The sequence below is a fragment of the Natator depressus genome, chromosome 11, assembly GCF_965152275.1.
Source record: "Natator depressus isolate rNatDep1 chromosome 11, rNatDep2.hap1, whole genome shotgun sequence".
In the NCBI taxonomy this organism is placed as follows: Eukaryota; Metazoa; Chordata; order Testudines; family Cheloniidae; genus Natator; species Natator depressus.
Genome location: NC_134244.1, coordinates 16,875,341 through 16,890,370, shown reverse-complemented (window position 1 = coordinate 16,890,370; position 15,030 = coordinate 16,875,341). Strand labels below are relative to the sequence as shown.

General features: G+C 38.8%; 1 protein-coding gene across 3 annotated transcripts in view; it reads right to left on the bottom strand.

The window, feature by feature from the left end:
- Positions 1 to 15,030, bottom strand: part of SLC35F5 (solute carrier family 35 member F5) — a 56,464-nt gene that overhangs the window by 30,150 nt on the left and 11,284 nt on the right. For 2 of the 3 annotated variants that reach the window (XM_074967238.1, XM_074967239.1), the window contains exons 5-8: positions 9,873 to 10,014; positions 8,484 to 8,627; positions 2,210 to 2,272; positions 1,243 to 1,324 (exon numbers count right to left, since the gene is read on the bottom strand). In XM_074967238.1, coding sequence (XP_074823339.1) covers positions 1,243 to 1,324; positions 2,210 to 2,272; positions 8,484 to 8,627; positions 9,873 to 10,007 — 424 coding nt within the window. In that variant the 5' untranslated portion in view covers positions 10,008 to 10,014. Of the gene's footprint in view, positions 1 to 1,242; positions 1,325 to 2,209; positions 2,273 to 8,483; positions 8,628 to 9,872; positions 10,015 to 15,030 lie in introns of those variants that run through there. The other variant, XM_074967240.1, reaches the window with a different exon arrangement.

Genomic DNA, 15,030 nt, shown 5'->3' with positions numbered 1-15,030 from the left:
AAAAAAAAAGAAGTGATGTTTGATCCCATTGATTACAGCAGTTCACAAATCATGACATGAAGCTTCTCCCTCCAACAAAAGATTTGCTTTAGTTCTTTTTTTAACAAAATAGTATTTATACCACTTGATAGGGTACTTATGAAAAAAGGACCTCATAATTGTTTTAAATAATTATTACGGTCTGTTCAGAGTAACTCCTTTGAAACTTGACAATGAAGCCTGTTACTTTATTTTTCCCCACTACTTTGTATGCACATTGTATTGTTAATAATGCACAATAGCTCAAGTTCTAATAATTTTGTTTTAAAGAAATTATCAGATGTTAAAAGTTGCACGAATTTGCATGCAAAAATTAAAGTTATGTTTTTGATCTTACAATGTTGCCTGTACCAATTTAAACTAATAAAAAGATTCCACAACACAAGTAGTGGTTAAGTTAACAACAAAAGAATTAGCTCAGTGACAGAGTGATAATGATTTGAACTTCCATTTTCCAGTCCTGTGATGGTGCCCTGTCCCCTCTGAAGTCAATGACTTCACCCTGGGGCCAGGATTTCACCTGATTTCTTGCTCTTTAGACAAGCAGGGAATACAGCGGCAACAAAAACAGTCCCTAGGCAAGAGAAACTATCTTGTGTTGTTGAAGAGTCTGGCTAGTGTTTCTCAGTAAAAAGTACCCCATACAGTTATGCTAAACTGTAAGAAAAGGATGGTTGCAATATAGCGTTCTGAGGGTAGGAGCGTTACATAGATCCTCAAAGTTTCAGTAGGAATCTGGAGGATTTTTCAGGTTTGGAGAATGGGTCAAAGAATCTAACAGTTACATCAGACAGGGAACTTTTTTATACAAACAAGAGTTAGATTGTTTTTGTTTTCATTTAATAAACAATACTAATTATAACAGTGTCTTAGGTTTTTCTATAGAACCTATTACTGTAGTAGTGACAATATGCACAGCTATCCATTAAAATGTTTTTTGTTTGTTTTTTTTTTAAACCCTGACCAACGTAGCTGTTGATCTAAACTTAAAAGTTAGGTTAACTCTAAAAGCGTGGGGGGAAATCCCAAAATTCCATCCCAGGAAAGGCAAGGAATGAGGCCAGACACCTGAGGGGATTTGCTCACAGAGATCAGGAACAGGATAGTGGTGGAGCTAGCTCTGCACCCACAACAGGGGCAATACAGACACAAAAATAGTCCCTGTACCAAAGAGCATTTTGAAATTCTGAAGTCTTTACTCACTTTTTTCAGTATCACTGTTAGCACTGCCATTCTTTTCACTTGGTAAGTCATGAAACTTTACAGGAACATACAAAGGTTCACTCTGAAATGCAGCAGGACAAGTAGCATATGCAGTTAAACAGAACATTGAAACTGTTAGCAAAACTGTTATCTTAGGATACCTGGAAACAAAATACTAAAGGAAAAACAAGTTCCATGAAATAGCAAGACAGTCAGAATTTTTAAGCAGTATCACGATCGCTCTACCAAGTCTCTTCACTACTACTAAGATATTTCAACTTTCTAGTACACATATAAAAATACATGACCAATCTATTTTAGAATATATTTTAAATCCGTTAAGTAAACCCTTTTTTTTTTTAAATCTTCTAACAAGTTAATATTTTAGACCAGTCCAAATATAGCAACTACCATGCATGTCCCAACAAGATTTAAAAATGAAGACTGACAAAAATCACCTATATGGTAAACCTGGCTGGAGTTTATTTCTCTTTCAAGTTGTAAGATGAGATCATGATATGTTAATGTGTTCACCTCCAGCTGAATAACTGTTGTACAGGCCTTGGATTTGAAGGCTATTTGGATTTATCACTGGCTCTCCACATTTGGCTTTGCAAAAATTGAGCTGAACCTGGGAATGTTTCCCTTGTATGACACACTGATATTTATTTCATAGTCCAATCTAAATTCAATTAATATGTTTTATTTCAGAGAGATCCCACATCTCCCACTATTCTTAGTACTATTAGCACTATTAGTGCTACTAAGAATAGTAGCACTATTTCTTGCATGACACATTACTGCCATTTTAACTAAATGCTTTTCAGTCATTTTGATTAAAGGAGAAATGTAACTCATCTTATTTCCTGAATGCCTGCAAATTTACGTGTACAATTTTTAGAATAGGATGGAAATAATTGACAAACATAGTGGTGTCTTAATCATACAAAAAAATGAAGGGACTTACCAAAGAACTGTTTACAGTGTTATCCGTTGTACAAGCAGCAAAATAACCTTCAGCATCTGCAAACTAATTAGAGATTTTACATTTAGAATTTTAACAAGTCATTGTAAAATTATTATATAAAATCCTAAGTAAAAAATGTTTACATTGTAGTCTACCATAGTTTAGTCACAAAATACTGAAAAGAAAAATAACTATAAAGTTATTAATATTTTACAAGCCAGCAGAGAAGATCAGCAACAGTAAAACTAGGTCTTGTTCTGCAAAGAGCAATTCCCTACTGGCTTAACACACAATCTATATATAACTATTTATTATCAGAAATGCTGAAGGAATTATTGAATTGAATGTCTATAAATATATTAGACTGGTTAAGGTTGGTGCACAAAACATTGTTTTAAAACATTCAAATGTCTAATAGTACATCTTTTAGTAACAAGCAGGGTGGATAAAAATAAAAAAAAGTCAGATTTTTATTTAAATAGGTTTTTTCCCTCAAAAAGCATTTTATCAAAAAAATCCGATCTAAAGATAGCTTTAATTAAGACACGTTATAGCTCAAAGATATCTCATCATGGAATAGGGATTATGAATGCTAATTCTATAGTATGAGACAATATATTCATGTAACGTTTAAGAAAAATTTTATAAATGAGTTCCAATAGTTCATGGATTAGGGACCCAATCTTATGGGGTTCCACGGGCTTCTATATAGATTATTTAGGTTAATCTTTCTATCTACCCAATGGGACTCAGTGCTCAGTCTGGAACAGTGGTTCCCAAACTTGTTCCGCCGCTTGTGCGGGGAAAGCCCCTGGCGGGCCGGGCTGGTTTGTTTACCTGCCACGTCCGCAGGTTCAGTCGATCGCCGCTCCCAGTGGCCACGGTTCGCTGCTCCAGGCCAATGGGAGCTGCTGGAAGCAGCGTGGGCCAAGGGACGTACTGGCCATCACTTCCAGCAGCTCCCATTAGTTAATTAATTAATTCCAAATTGAGAAATCGTTTGGGACCTGAAAAAGCAGGAAAGCTTGTTCTTCTTTTCCAGATTACGAACAAACAGGAAAATGAAGGTGAAGTTTGCTGCAGAAGCCAATATTTTAAATTTTTCATGTTGACCTGGCTGACATAGTCAATTTAATTTTTGTTTAAATTTCATTTAACTGTTTTAGTTAAAAACAATTTTAACAAAAAACAACAACCCTGATTTAAAAAAAAACAAATGTTTAATTAAATTCATATGCTTGTTTTATTAAAATATTATGTTTGCTGTTGAAGAAAAAAAATCCAGAATACATAATGTTATCGTTACATAAACAATTTAAATGTCTGTCTGGTGATGTTCTCCTCCTAATACAGGAAGGCAAGAAAATCCTCCAAATTAATGACTACTGAATTGGAGATATTTATGAAGTCATTGGGAGGTGAACTATCTGCTTCAATTACCTTTGGTAAATGAAATAACCAAACAATCATTCATTTTCTGATATAGCTGTATAACTAATCTGAAAAATTTTCAAAATAAATCACTTTGAAAATGTATAGTGTGTACCTTCTAAAAATGAAATCTACAGCTATCTCTGAGTTGTGAAGAATATGTATTAAGGTTATAACAACCGACAAGAATGCACTTTTACGTAGAAATCCATGATTAAATCAAGTCTTCCTGACTAGTGATTTATATCTATTTGATTTAAATCAAATCCACCCTGGTAACAAGATGTTTATATGGAATTATACAGTTACAAAACAACCTTCTTCCCCTGCTCCTAAGAAAAAACTTGCCTCACCCCCATCTTAATGCAATAATCCTATCTCTACATTGTACTTCGGAAATATGCTGCCATCAATGGCTTTCTAAACTAGCCAAGTCATTTTTCACTTCAGAGTATCAAGTCTATCCTATCTTCAAGTATAAACTAATTCCCAAGCACTAGATCCTTTCTACACATTATTAAAATGAGTGATGAAAAATGAATAGTTACGGTATACAGAGCACATTTCAAAAAAAGCACCCAGAAAGCAAAAATGTCAAAACTTATGAATTTTTTTCACCAATTTTTTAAAATCATAAAAAGCCCGAAAAGACATTATATTTCCCAGACTCAATGGAAAGTATCGTTTACCGAACTAATAAAAATCTATTGTGTTTTTAACAAATAAATGAAGTTGTTCTCTTGGACCCTCCCTATATCTAAGAGGAAACAGCCAGAAAGACTGAAGAACTCTAGCTAGATCTACACCAGGGGTCAGCAACCTTTGGCACACGGCCACTGGGAGCTGCGGGGGGCCGTGCCTGTGGATGGTCAACAAAACGTCTTACAGCCCACCAGCGGATTACCCAGATGGGCTGCGTGCCGGGTTGCCGACCCCTGATCTACATTATTCCACCAAATCCTACTCTTCAAGTTTACATAATCAGAGAGATTTATGCACTATTTTTACTTCTTTCATAGATTATAAAACCAGAAAAGATCATTAAATCATCTGGTCAGATGTCCTGTGTACCAAAGGTCAGTTACTGCTGCACTAAATCCACTAACTTGTAGTGAACTAAAGCGTATCTTCGACAAAGGCATCCAGTCATGATATGAAAAACATCAAGAGATGAATAATTCACAACATCCCTTGGTAGCTTGTTCCAATAATCGATCACACCCATTGTTAAAAATGAATTTGTCTGGCTTCATCCATTAGTTCTTATTATGCCTTTCTCCACGAAACTGAAGAGCCTCTTCACACCCAGCATTTTCTCCCCAAGAAAGTACTTAAGACACCATAGTCAAATTACCTCTCAAATCTCCCTCTCAATAAACTAAGTAGATTGAGATTTTTAAGGAAGGCACTTCTTCCAGCCCTCATTTCACTTTTGTGGCTCTTTTCTGAGCATTCTCTAGTTTTTTAACATGTTAAAACGTTGATACCAGAATGGTATGTATTATTCCTATTAAGGACTCACCAACACTGTATACAGAGGTAAAGTCACTTCACTGTTCCTACAGTCACGGATCTGGCAAAAAGATCTAACGTGAATTGCATATGGAGCACGTGTTCAGTTGCTTGTCCACTATGTCCCCTAAATCCTTTTCAGAATCAGTTTTCCAAGACACCATTCCCCACTGTGCAGGTTATGGACTGTGTTCCTTGTTCTTAAGTGCATAACTTTGCATCTGGCCATATTCAAATACATTTTTTGGAACAGGCCCAGATTACGAAGCCATCCAGATGAATAGGTATGACTGCTTTGTCCTCATCATTATCTACCACTCTGCCAATCTTTGTGTCATCCACAAATTTTATCACCAGTGATTTTATATTTACTTCCAGATCACTTAAAAAAAAAAAAAAACGTTGAATAATGTCACACCTAGTACCAAACCTTGCAGCACCCCACTAAAAAGTAACCCCATTCAAAGATGATTCTCATTGACAACTACTTTTTGAGAGATCAGTTAGTAGTTCTTAATCTCTTTAATGTGTGCTCTCTTGCTATAGTACAGTTGTTTTTAATCAGAATGTTGCACGATAAGTAAAACACCTTACAAAAGTTGAGTACATTACATCTATGCTGTTACCTTTATCAACCACATTTGTCATCTCAAAGACTCAAATCAGGGTTCACAAGACCTATTTTCCACAAAACCATATTAGCTAGCACTAATTATATTCCTGTTAATTCTTTATCCATTGAATCCTGTATTGCTTTTGCATTGTTTTGCCCGGATTGATGTCAGGCTAATGGACATACAGTTACCCAGGTGATTCTGCCTGCTTTTTAGCACTCTTCTAGTCTTCTGAAATTTCCCCTGGAATTGCTTCTATGCCTCTGTAACATGAGGTTAGTTCCAAGCCTCTCATGAGAGTTGAGTCTTTAGACCAGAGTTGGGCAAACTACCGCCAATTATGTTGGATCATATTAAAGAAGTTCTGTATTAAAATCACAAATGAGTTTGATTCCCCATAGTTTAAATTCCAGGGTATTACTAATTAAGAGGTCTCTTGGTTTTTGGTACTGTTTCTCTCCCTCTATGTGTGAAACTTGCAAGCTGCTAATTGTGTTAGTACATTCTAAGACTGAATCAGTTCTCAAAGCAATTCACACAGAGAGAGACTCAAAGCAATACTCTAACAACAGAAAGAGCACCCAGAGACTCCCTGCCCTTTTGATGTATTAACAATTGTGATTAAAATAGAGATAGAGGATGTATGTGGATGGATGCTTGGTGTGGATAATAACTGAATGATCAGGGAGGTGCCAGCCTAAGAATCCAGCGTCCATCGGCCGAAGAAGGCGTCAAGTGGAAATAGCCAGAGGACCCCCGGAGGGCAGACTGGAATCCACCCAACAGCCTCAAGAATGGGAGAACCAAAGAACAAGATAACATCGAGCAGCACGGAGCCGTCAGGAATGTGCTATCTGCTGATTGATTCAGCAACAGCATGATGAAGCAATTCCCATAGACTGGCATAGGAAGAAAGTCCTATAAAAATAGACTCTAAAAAGTGAGAACTTTGGGGTCTGATTCTGCAAAGCAACTTCCAGGAGCATCAGATGAGCATCTGACAAGGCCCTGCTCCCTCCTCATGTCCAGGCCACCTGGCCAGTGGCTTGGCATGAGCAACTCTAAGGCTGGTAACTATGATAACAACCTTGCAGAACCTCTGTGCGTACGTGTGTGCGTGAATAAATATGAGATTGAATGGAATGTTATAGCTATAACTAACTGCTTACTATGATAACAACCTTGCAGAACCTGTGTGTGTGTGTGTGAGAATGAATGTGTGAATAAATATGAGATTGAATGGAATGTTATAGTTGTAACTAACTGCTTACTATGATTCTTTCTGTATTCACAATAAATGTGGTATTTTGCCTTTTTACCTTTAATAAGATCCTGCTGGTTTTTAATTTATTGGTATAACAATTGGACCATCCTCTTGGCCCCGATCTCCTGGCCCGGGAGGCTAGCCCCCGGCCCCTCCCCTGCTGTCCCCCCTCCCCTGTAGTCATGCTGCCGTGCGGGCAGCGCGCTCATGCAGGGCAGCGTGGCAGTGTGTCTGGCTCCGGCGTGGCTCCCAGAAATGCTGCTCTGAGCGGCACGGTAAGGGGGCCGGGGGGTTGGATAAGGGGCAGGGAATCCTGGGGGGCAGTCAGGGAGCAAGGGGGGGGGTTGGATAGGGAGTGGGGTCCTGGGGGGGGTCATCAGGGGACAGGGGGCAGTTGGATAGGGCAGAGGTTCGGGGGGGGGGGGCAGTCAGGGGACAGGGAGCATGGGAGGTTAGGTTAGATGGGGGTGGAATCCCAGGGGGTGGTTAGGGGCGGGGGTCCTGGGAGGGGGCGAGAAGCGGTTGGATGCGTGGGGGGTTCTTAGGGGGGGCGCGTATAGTGGGAGGGGGCGGATAGGGGGTGGGGGCCAGGCTGTTTGGAGAGGCACAGCCTTCTCTATCTGGCTCTCCATACAGTTTTGCACTCCGATGTGGCCCTCGGGCCAAAAAATTTGCCCACCCCTGCTTTAGACACTGAATTTAATATCAAACACCAAATTTGAGTGTAGAATATGCCCACCATAATGTGAGCAGAGTCTTTGTCCACAAAGATGTTTAACATAAAACCCTACAAATACATTTAGTTGGTGACAGAAAACTAAAACTCATTCTAACAAGTTCCTGAACGTGATCTCAAAAAAAAAAAAAAAAAAAAAAAAAAAAAGAGTGATTGTAGTCTCTCTAAACATGCTAGTCAGAATTAATCTGAAGAAACTGGATATAAAAAAAGTGACAAATCATAATGTTAGAGTATAGAGTTCCAGGTATAGACTCAAGTGTACAACCTGAAATTACCATTTCTGTTTAGTTTGTAATGGTATTTTAATGAAATCAGTATTTGATTCACTTAACATCTGGAGTTTAGCTTATGTTATTGTAAGGCCAGGTTTACATTACAAAGTTTTTCCAGTATAGCTATGTTGACAAGGAAGACAAGGAGGAGAGGAAAAAACAAACAAAACCAAACCTCTAACTGACACAGATATGACAGCAAAGAAACCCCATGTAGATGCAACTTATAATGTCAAAATTATTTCTGCAAGTAAAACTAATGTTCAGGGTGGTGGCTTAACTACACTGGGTAAAGAATATTTTCTGGCATAATGGGCATCTCCAGTAGGGGGCCTTGCCAATATCACTATCAGCAAAGTAATATACACTAACCCTCAATTTCCCCCCCCCTTTAAAACTTTGAATTGTGTATATTTATGTTATTAAATTGAAAAATACTTACAAAAGCTGTGTGCCTTCCACGAAACCCACGTGTACACTGTTGCCTCCACGGTTTCCAAACAATAAATCCCAAGAGGTATAGAACAAACATGGACGTTTTTGCAAAGGTACTGAAAAAAGGTTTCTCGTACTTCGAAAAAACATACTGCGGAATGAAAATAAATAGTTACAGTCTTCATAATTACTAATGAGTCATGTGACTTCTCAATCAGTGCTTTTCAAGTCCAAATCAGCCCAGCAGGTCTTCTTGAAGTCAAAACATATACGATAGAATCTCAGAATTACGAACACCAGAGCTACGAACTGACTGATCAACCACACACCTCATTTGGAACCGGAAATACACAATCAGGCAGCAGCAGAGGAAACAAAACAAAAAACAAAAAACACAAATACAGTACAGTACTGTGTTAAACAAACTACTAAAACAAAGAAAAAGTTAAAAAAAGATTTCACAAGGTAAGGAAACCATTTCTGTGCTTGTTTCATTTAAATCAAGATGGTTAAAAGCAGCATTTTTCTTCCTCATGGTAAAGTTTCAAAGCTTATTAAGTCAATCTTCATTTGTAAACACGCTGGCATTGTTTAAAAACCACAATTAAGCAATAGTGATCTTTAACTACTTATATTAGTGTTTAGTCTATTAACAGCAACATTGCTGATTTTTCAGTATGGGAACAAATATAGCCATAATAATTTTCCCTAACAGGCTACAGGCAGTAGTTTCATAAAATCTGAAATGTAAAGCTAGAATGACAGGTTCATTATACAGACTAACTTTTAAGGATATAACTGCTCCCTGTGGCAACACTTGGCATTTTTTTCACTGTTATAATAATAGATAAGTCAGGTTTTGACTCCCTAACTAAAAAATAAGAATACTTGTTGGTTCAAGTGGCAAAGAGTCCTGTGGCACCTTATAGACTAACAGACATATTGGAGCATAAGCTTTTGTGGGTGAATACCCACTTCGTCGGATGCATGCAGTCATGCATCCAACAAAGTGGGTATTCACCCGTGAAAGCTTATGCTCCAATATGTCTGTTAGTCTATAAGGTGCCACAGGACTCTTTGCCACTTTTACAGATCCAGACTAACATGGCTACCCCTCTCATGATTGTTGGTTCAAGATATTGACAATTTCTAGATTAAACAATACCCTCCATAGTTAAAATAATAGCTCTTACATTATGCTGGCTCATAGCTCTCAGTTCACATAGCTTATAGTACTGTTTAGCTACCTGGAGGATTCAGATTTTTTTCGCCCTTTTTTAAGATTAAAAAAATGTGTCAAGTAAAACTCTGTGTAAATGTGATCAGAGCTTCAAAAATGTCTATGCAATATTATTCTCCCCTTTTTTAAAAAGAAGAAGCACTAAACAATGCTTACTGAAGTGAGTTCTGAGGAGGCAACCCATATCACATCAACAAGTAGAAGAATGACAATTCCAAGAGCCATTCGCTTACGCTGAGTGGAGGAACTGCTTTGGGAGCTCATTCGGTTCATGATAAAAACCCACACCATTTGTAACCTATTAAACATCAATACAGAACAAAATACAGATTATAGACAATGACTATAAATATAGTATATATAAATATAAAGGAAAGTAAGAAAAAAAGCCATCAGTAGCATTTAACAGACATTAAGTGTGTGTGTAATATGCTATTGAGAGACCCAGGTTACAGTCACTGTTCTGGAGCAGGGACTTGAAACAGGTTTCCCAGATCCTAGGCTTATAAGGTATAAGAGGGGCCCCACAATCTCAATGGTTTTGTGAATCTAGACCCTTTGTTTTTAAATTTCCTTTGCTCTTAATAAGACAAAAAGTTGAAAATGCCCCAAATCTAAACAGAATGTTTCAATTGACCCAAACTGTATTTTTTTTCCCCTCCAACTTTTCAATGCAGCAAAAATTCCAGTTTGGGTTTTCCCCGGAACCAAAAAAAAAAGTCAGTTATTCATACAGCATGAATACTGAATACCTAGCTATCAAAACAAGCACTGTAGACATGGGGCAGGTCTACACTAGAAAGAAGTACTACATCGGCACAGCTGCACGTTTGGTGAAGACACTCTATGCCAACATGGCGCTGGAATGCACAGCGCTTTAGGTCACTGTAACTTGCATTGCTCAGAAGGGTGTCTTTTTCACACCCAAGTGACATAAGTTAGATGGACTTCAGTGGTACTGTAGACGTGTCCTAGCTTTCAGCTAGGTGTGTAATATAAAAGGACATTAAGACGACTTATGTACAGATGTATTTAAAACAAAATAAAAAATCAATGGGAGAACATGCAGACATGTCTACTAGAAATTTCAAGACAAAGTTTAGGTTAACACACAGAGGACCTCTGGCAATTTTAAAAGTCCCTACCCAAGTTGGTACTGACAAGATCTACCTTATCAGGACTTAAGTATAAAGGAACAGATGAGCAAATTACTAGAATGCCAAAAGTATAAAAGGGTTTAAATGTTGAACTATGGCAATACTTGCTCATATGCACAGGAAGGAGCATGCTGATCAAATACGGGCATTAAAAACATTATCTAGACTGCAAAATCCAGTCAGAAAATGCTAGATATACAGCTGCCCACGCAAATTTATTTCTGCTGCCCTGGGCATATGCATCATTGTACCATCTTTAATTACACGATCACATACTATTTTTTCCCCCCCACAATACCCTGCCTCATTCAGTGCGCAGGATGGACATACATGGCAACAGAGTAAATACTGCATGGCCAGTCCCAGGCTGTCATTGAGAATTCCTAACTTTAGCTTTCACAGTCAAGCCCTTGAAACATTCTTTTAACAGTTTTTCTGTATATAATAAATATTGAAGTTGAACAAGGTATATTGGAAAATATCATACATGTCTTTTAAAGGGCAGGGAGAGTGAAATCAACCCACCTTTTCTAAACCTTGCTCCAGATGCCTTTGAAATCACAAGCTGCATTAGTCTTACTCCAAACAAAGTCTTATCTTGACCATGCCAGCAATACACACACATTTGTACATTCACCAAGGTGAGCAGAAGGGGACTCAAGTTTATTATACAACTAAATCTATAGTTGTATGTGGCACTAAGACTGCCCATCAGTAGACCTGAAATTCAGCAAGACCTTAAGTTTTATGAAAGTATCAGTTTAGGATGACAAAATGTTTTCTTTAGATTCTGAACAGGAAGTTAGAAGTCTAATACCGCAGACTATTAATGCCAGAAAGAAGTTAAGTACTCGCCAGTGGACCTTGGTAAGAGATATTGATTTAGCAAGCTTTTTGCTTCTACTTGCACTTCTATATACACATATTCTGAAAATAAATGTGTTTAAGAGATTTAGTCATGGAATACCTAAAATTCTTTTCTGTTTGTTAGAATAAAAAGCTATAATAGTAAGGATTCCTTCTTGAACTCATCTAACAACTCATTAACTTTTATGTAGCAAACCCTGATTCTGGAATAAACCAAGACAGCCTGCTTTGCTGAAAGAAATAGTGAAACAAGGTAGCTGGCCCCTCTCCAATTTCAGTCCAGCTTTGCGCCCTAATTTGGTGTGATGCGGAGGGCAGGGATGCCCCTGGAAGTTTTAAATCAGTGACAGCCAAAGGCAAGAGTTCAGAATCCAAATTCTAGAGACAGCACTCAGGAGAAGAGCAAAGCTAAATTGAATGAGGCAGGGAATATCCCTGAAAGAGGGATTAGAAACAGTTCCCAAGCTGTGCAGTGGACCCCGATAAGGCTGGTGATAGCAGAAAGCAGGAAGGCAGTTGGGTGGTCACTTACAAAACTTGTAAGAGCCATGACCAGAGAGGGCTGAAGATTGATACTAGCCAAGGGAGATGTCTCCTGGCTCTCTGAGCGGAAGAGCCAAAGAGAGCTGAAGGCTGAGAGTGATGGAGTGGTGACCCTATTGATGTCTCCAGGTGAGGGCTAGAACCAGGTGAGGGCTGAGAATGAAGCAGGGCAAAAAAACCTCAGCTAGAGAGGCCAGGGACTGAGGTTTGGTGAGAGACATTGAAGCTATACTGAGTCTCCACTCCTCAGGTTTCTGATACTAATCGCCCTGCCCAGTAAATCTAGCCCCACCCTTCTAACTCCTGTCAGTTCCAGGTCTCCTTGTCAAGGCATTTCCAATCTTCCCCCATCCCAACTCCTTGCTCCCAGTCTTCCTGTCCAGCCAGTCCAGTTTCCTCCCCCACTCCCTGGTCTCTCCCCCTTGTCTCTGGCCTCCCATCACCTGCCCACATTCCCCCAACCCGCTGGCTCCCTCTCCCCAGGCTTCTCACCCAACCTCAGTGTCCTCAACTTCCCTGATTACTTATGCCAGTCCCTTTGCCTATTCAGTTTCATTTCTCCCATGCACCTCAGCTCCTTGCCACATCTGTCTTCCCTCACCTCTATATATTGCCTCTACCACACTGGTTTCCAGTTCTACTCTTGTCCTGCCAGTCCCAGTCTCCCCCATTCCAATCCTCATCCAATCTCAATTCTCCCAATCCCCTGTTCTCGCACCCTGTTCTTTCTTCACCGGCTCCTAGACCTAGCAACTGAAACCAGGGTCTAATAATGGGAAATGCTTTTTCTAATAATGGGAAATGCTAACAAACAACAAGCAGTGCTACCAGCCCCACTTATACTGTATCTGTTGCCAGCACATGTTGTATACCTTTCCCCTACCCTCTGTTTGTATGGCTGTCTTTAGACTGTCAGCAAGACATGGATCGTTTCTTCACCTGTTTGGAAGGTCAACTGTTAGTGCTCCCAGAAATAATTAAAAACATTCATTTGTATTATAGTAATGCCTAGAAGCTCCTGTCAGGATTGGAGCCTCATCACATTAGAAGGTGAAGAGAATAAAAGGCTCTCCTATCCCCAGAGCTTAACATCTAATTAATACACAAAAAAATGGGTGTAACAAATAAGCAGAAGTAATAAGGAAGTGAAGATGATGCAGTAAGAACATGCTTTTAAATAGACCAGATATGTGCCCAGCCAGAAAGTTATGTTTTTGTAGATTTAAGACAGACAATTAAGATAAATATCAGAAGTCCCTGATGGCAATCCATGTAGCCATTATTAATTGACAATTTCCCCATAAGTAGTGGGCCTTGAGGAAGGGTCCAAGAGATATGCAGTGAATTTCCAGGGAAGATCAGGATAGGTGTTCTCTACAAAAAGGATGGTTGAAAAAAGCATGCAGTTGTTTGTGATGGAAGCAAACTGGAAGACAATAAAGACTGGAATGGTTGATGGAAGGAAGGGCTTGACACAAAAGAGAGAAAATGTGGATAAAGTAGGTAGGAACCCACTTACAAACGACCTGATGAGGACCAGAAATTTGTATTTAAATGTGGTGGTGAAGGAGAAAATAATTGAGGAATTCAAAGAGGTGAAAACAATACATGTTGAAAACACTGGGCCAAGAAGATGATCTTAAATAATATTCTAGGGCCAAGCCCTTTGCATAATGTATAAGCCAAACAGGACTGTGTGTGAAGGAATTCAAGGAAGCCAGAGGGAAGGAATTTTCTCCCACACCCAGGTTGACAACTAGTAAAAGAGTGGCTCTCAAGCTTCTAGTGCAGCCTGAAGGCTATTGTAGCCTAAGGCTCCCGCATGCCTGCTTTGCTGGGGTTAGGAACAACCAGTAAATCCACTAAATGGTGGAGCCACTGACCCTCAGCCATCATACTACTTAGTCATATCCCAGATCCCCCTGCTGCTCCAAAGCATACAGCTGGAACAGATCATCCTATAGTCTCTTGACCTCTTGCCCTACTCTTCCGTATCACACCCACCCCACTTCTCCTGCATCTGGAATCTGAAGGAGAGAATAGTAGAGGGCAGGATTTCCCCCTAAAATTACTCATCTAATATTTCAGAGATCACAAGTTCTCTGAATTAGTTTACATTTTATGGATACATTTTAATACATATTATACTGCTTTTTAGTCATGGTTAGTCATTTTAAATGACACCAACTAAAAAACCACTTATGTCTGAAGGGTTTTTTCAATACTTATTAAAAGTAACAGCCAAGATCACCATAACTAAGAAATTAAAGAAAAAATATTTATCTTTTCAGTTTTCTTGTGCATTTGACAGCAATGTGTGTATTTATCATCTCCACTTCCCCTATATGGCCAGTTTCTTGTTTTCTGTGTTTCAGGCTGCAACAAGAAAAAAAAGCTTAATAGGAAAATGTGATTGTGAAGTCTCAGTTTGCACTCAAGACAGGTGCAATACTGACTAGACCGAAAGCTGACAGTGTCCTGGGTATCTGTTCTAATCCTCAATATCAAACCCATGATTCTTCTCTAAATCTTCGGTATAAGACATCTTATAGCACTATGTATCACAGCATTATTAAAGTTTGTAAAATTTAATATGGAATGCAAAGTGTGTGAAGAGAAAATAAGGATTCTGGATATCTTAAACTGTTGTACTATTTCAATTTTTCACAATATGCAAACAGATTTTAAATCATGAATATTTGTAAAAAGGAAGTGAAAAAATGCAGTATTTTGTTTCCCCACATTGA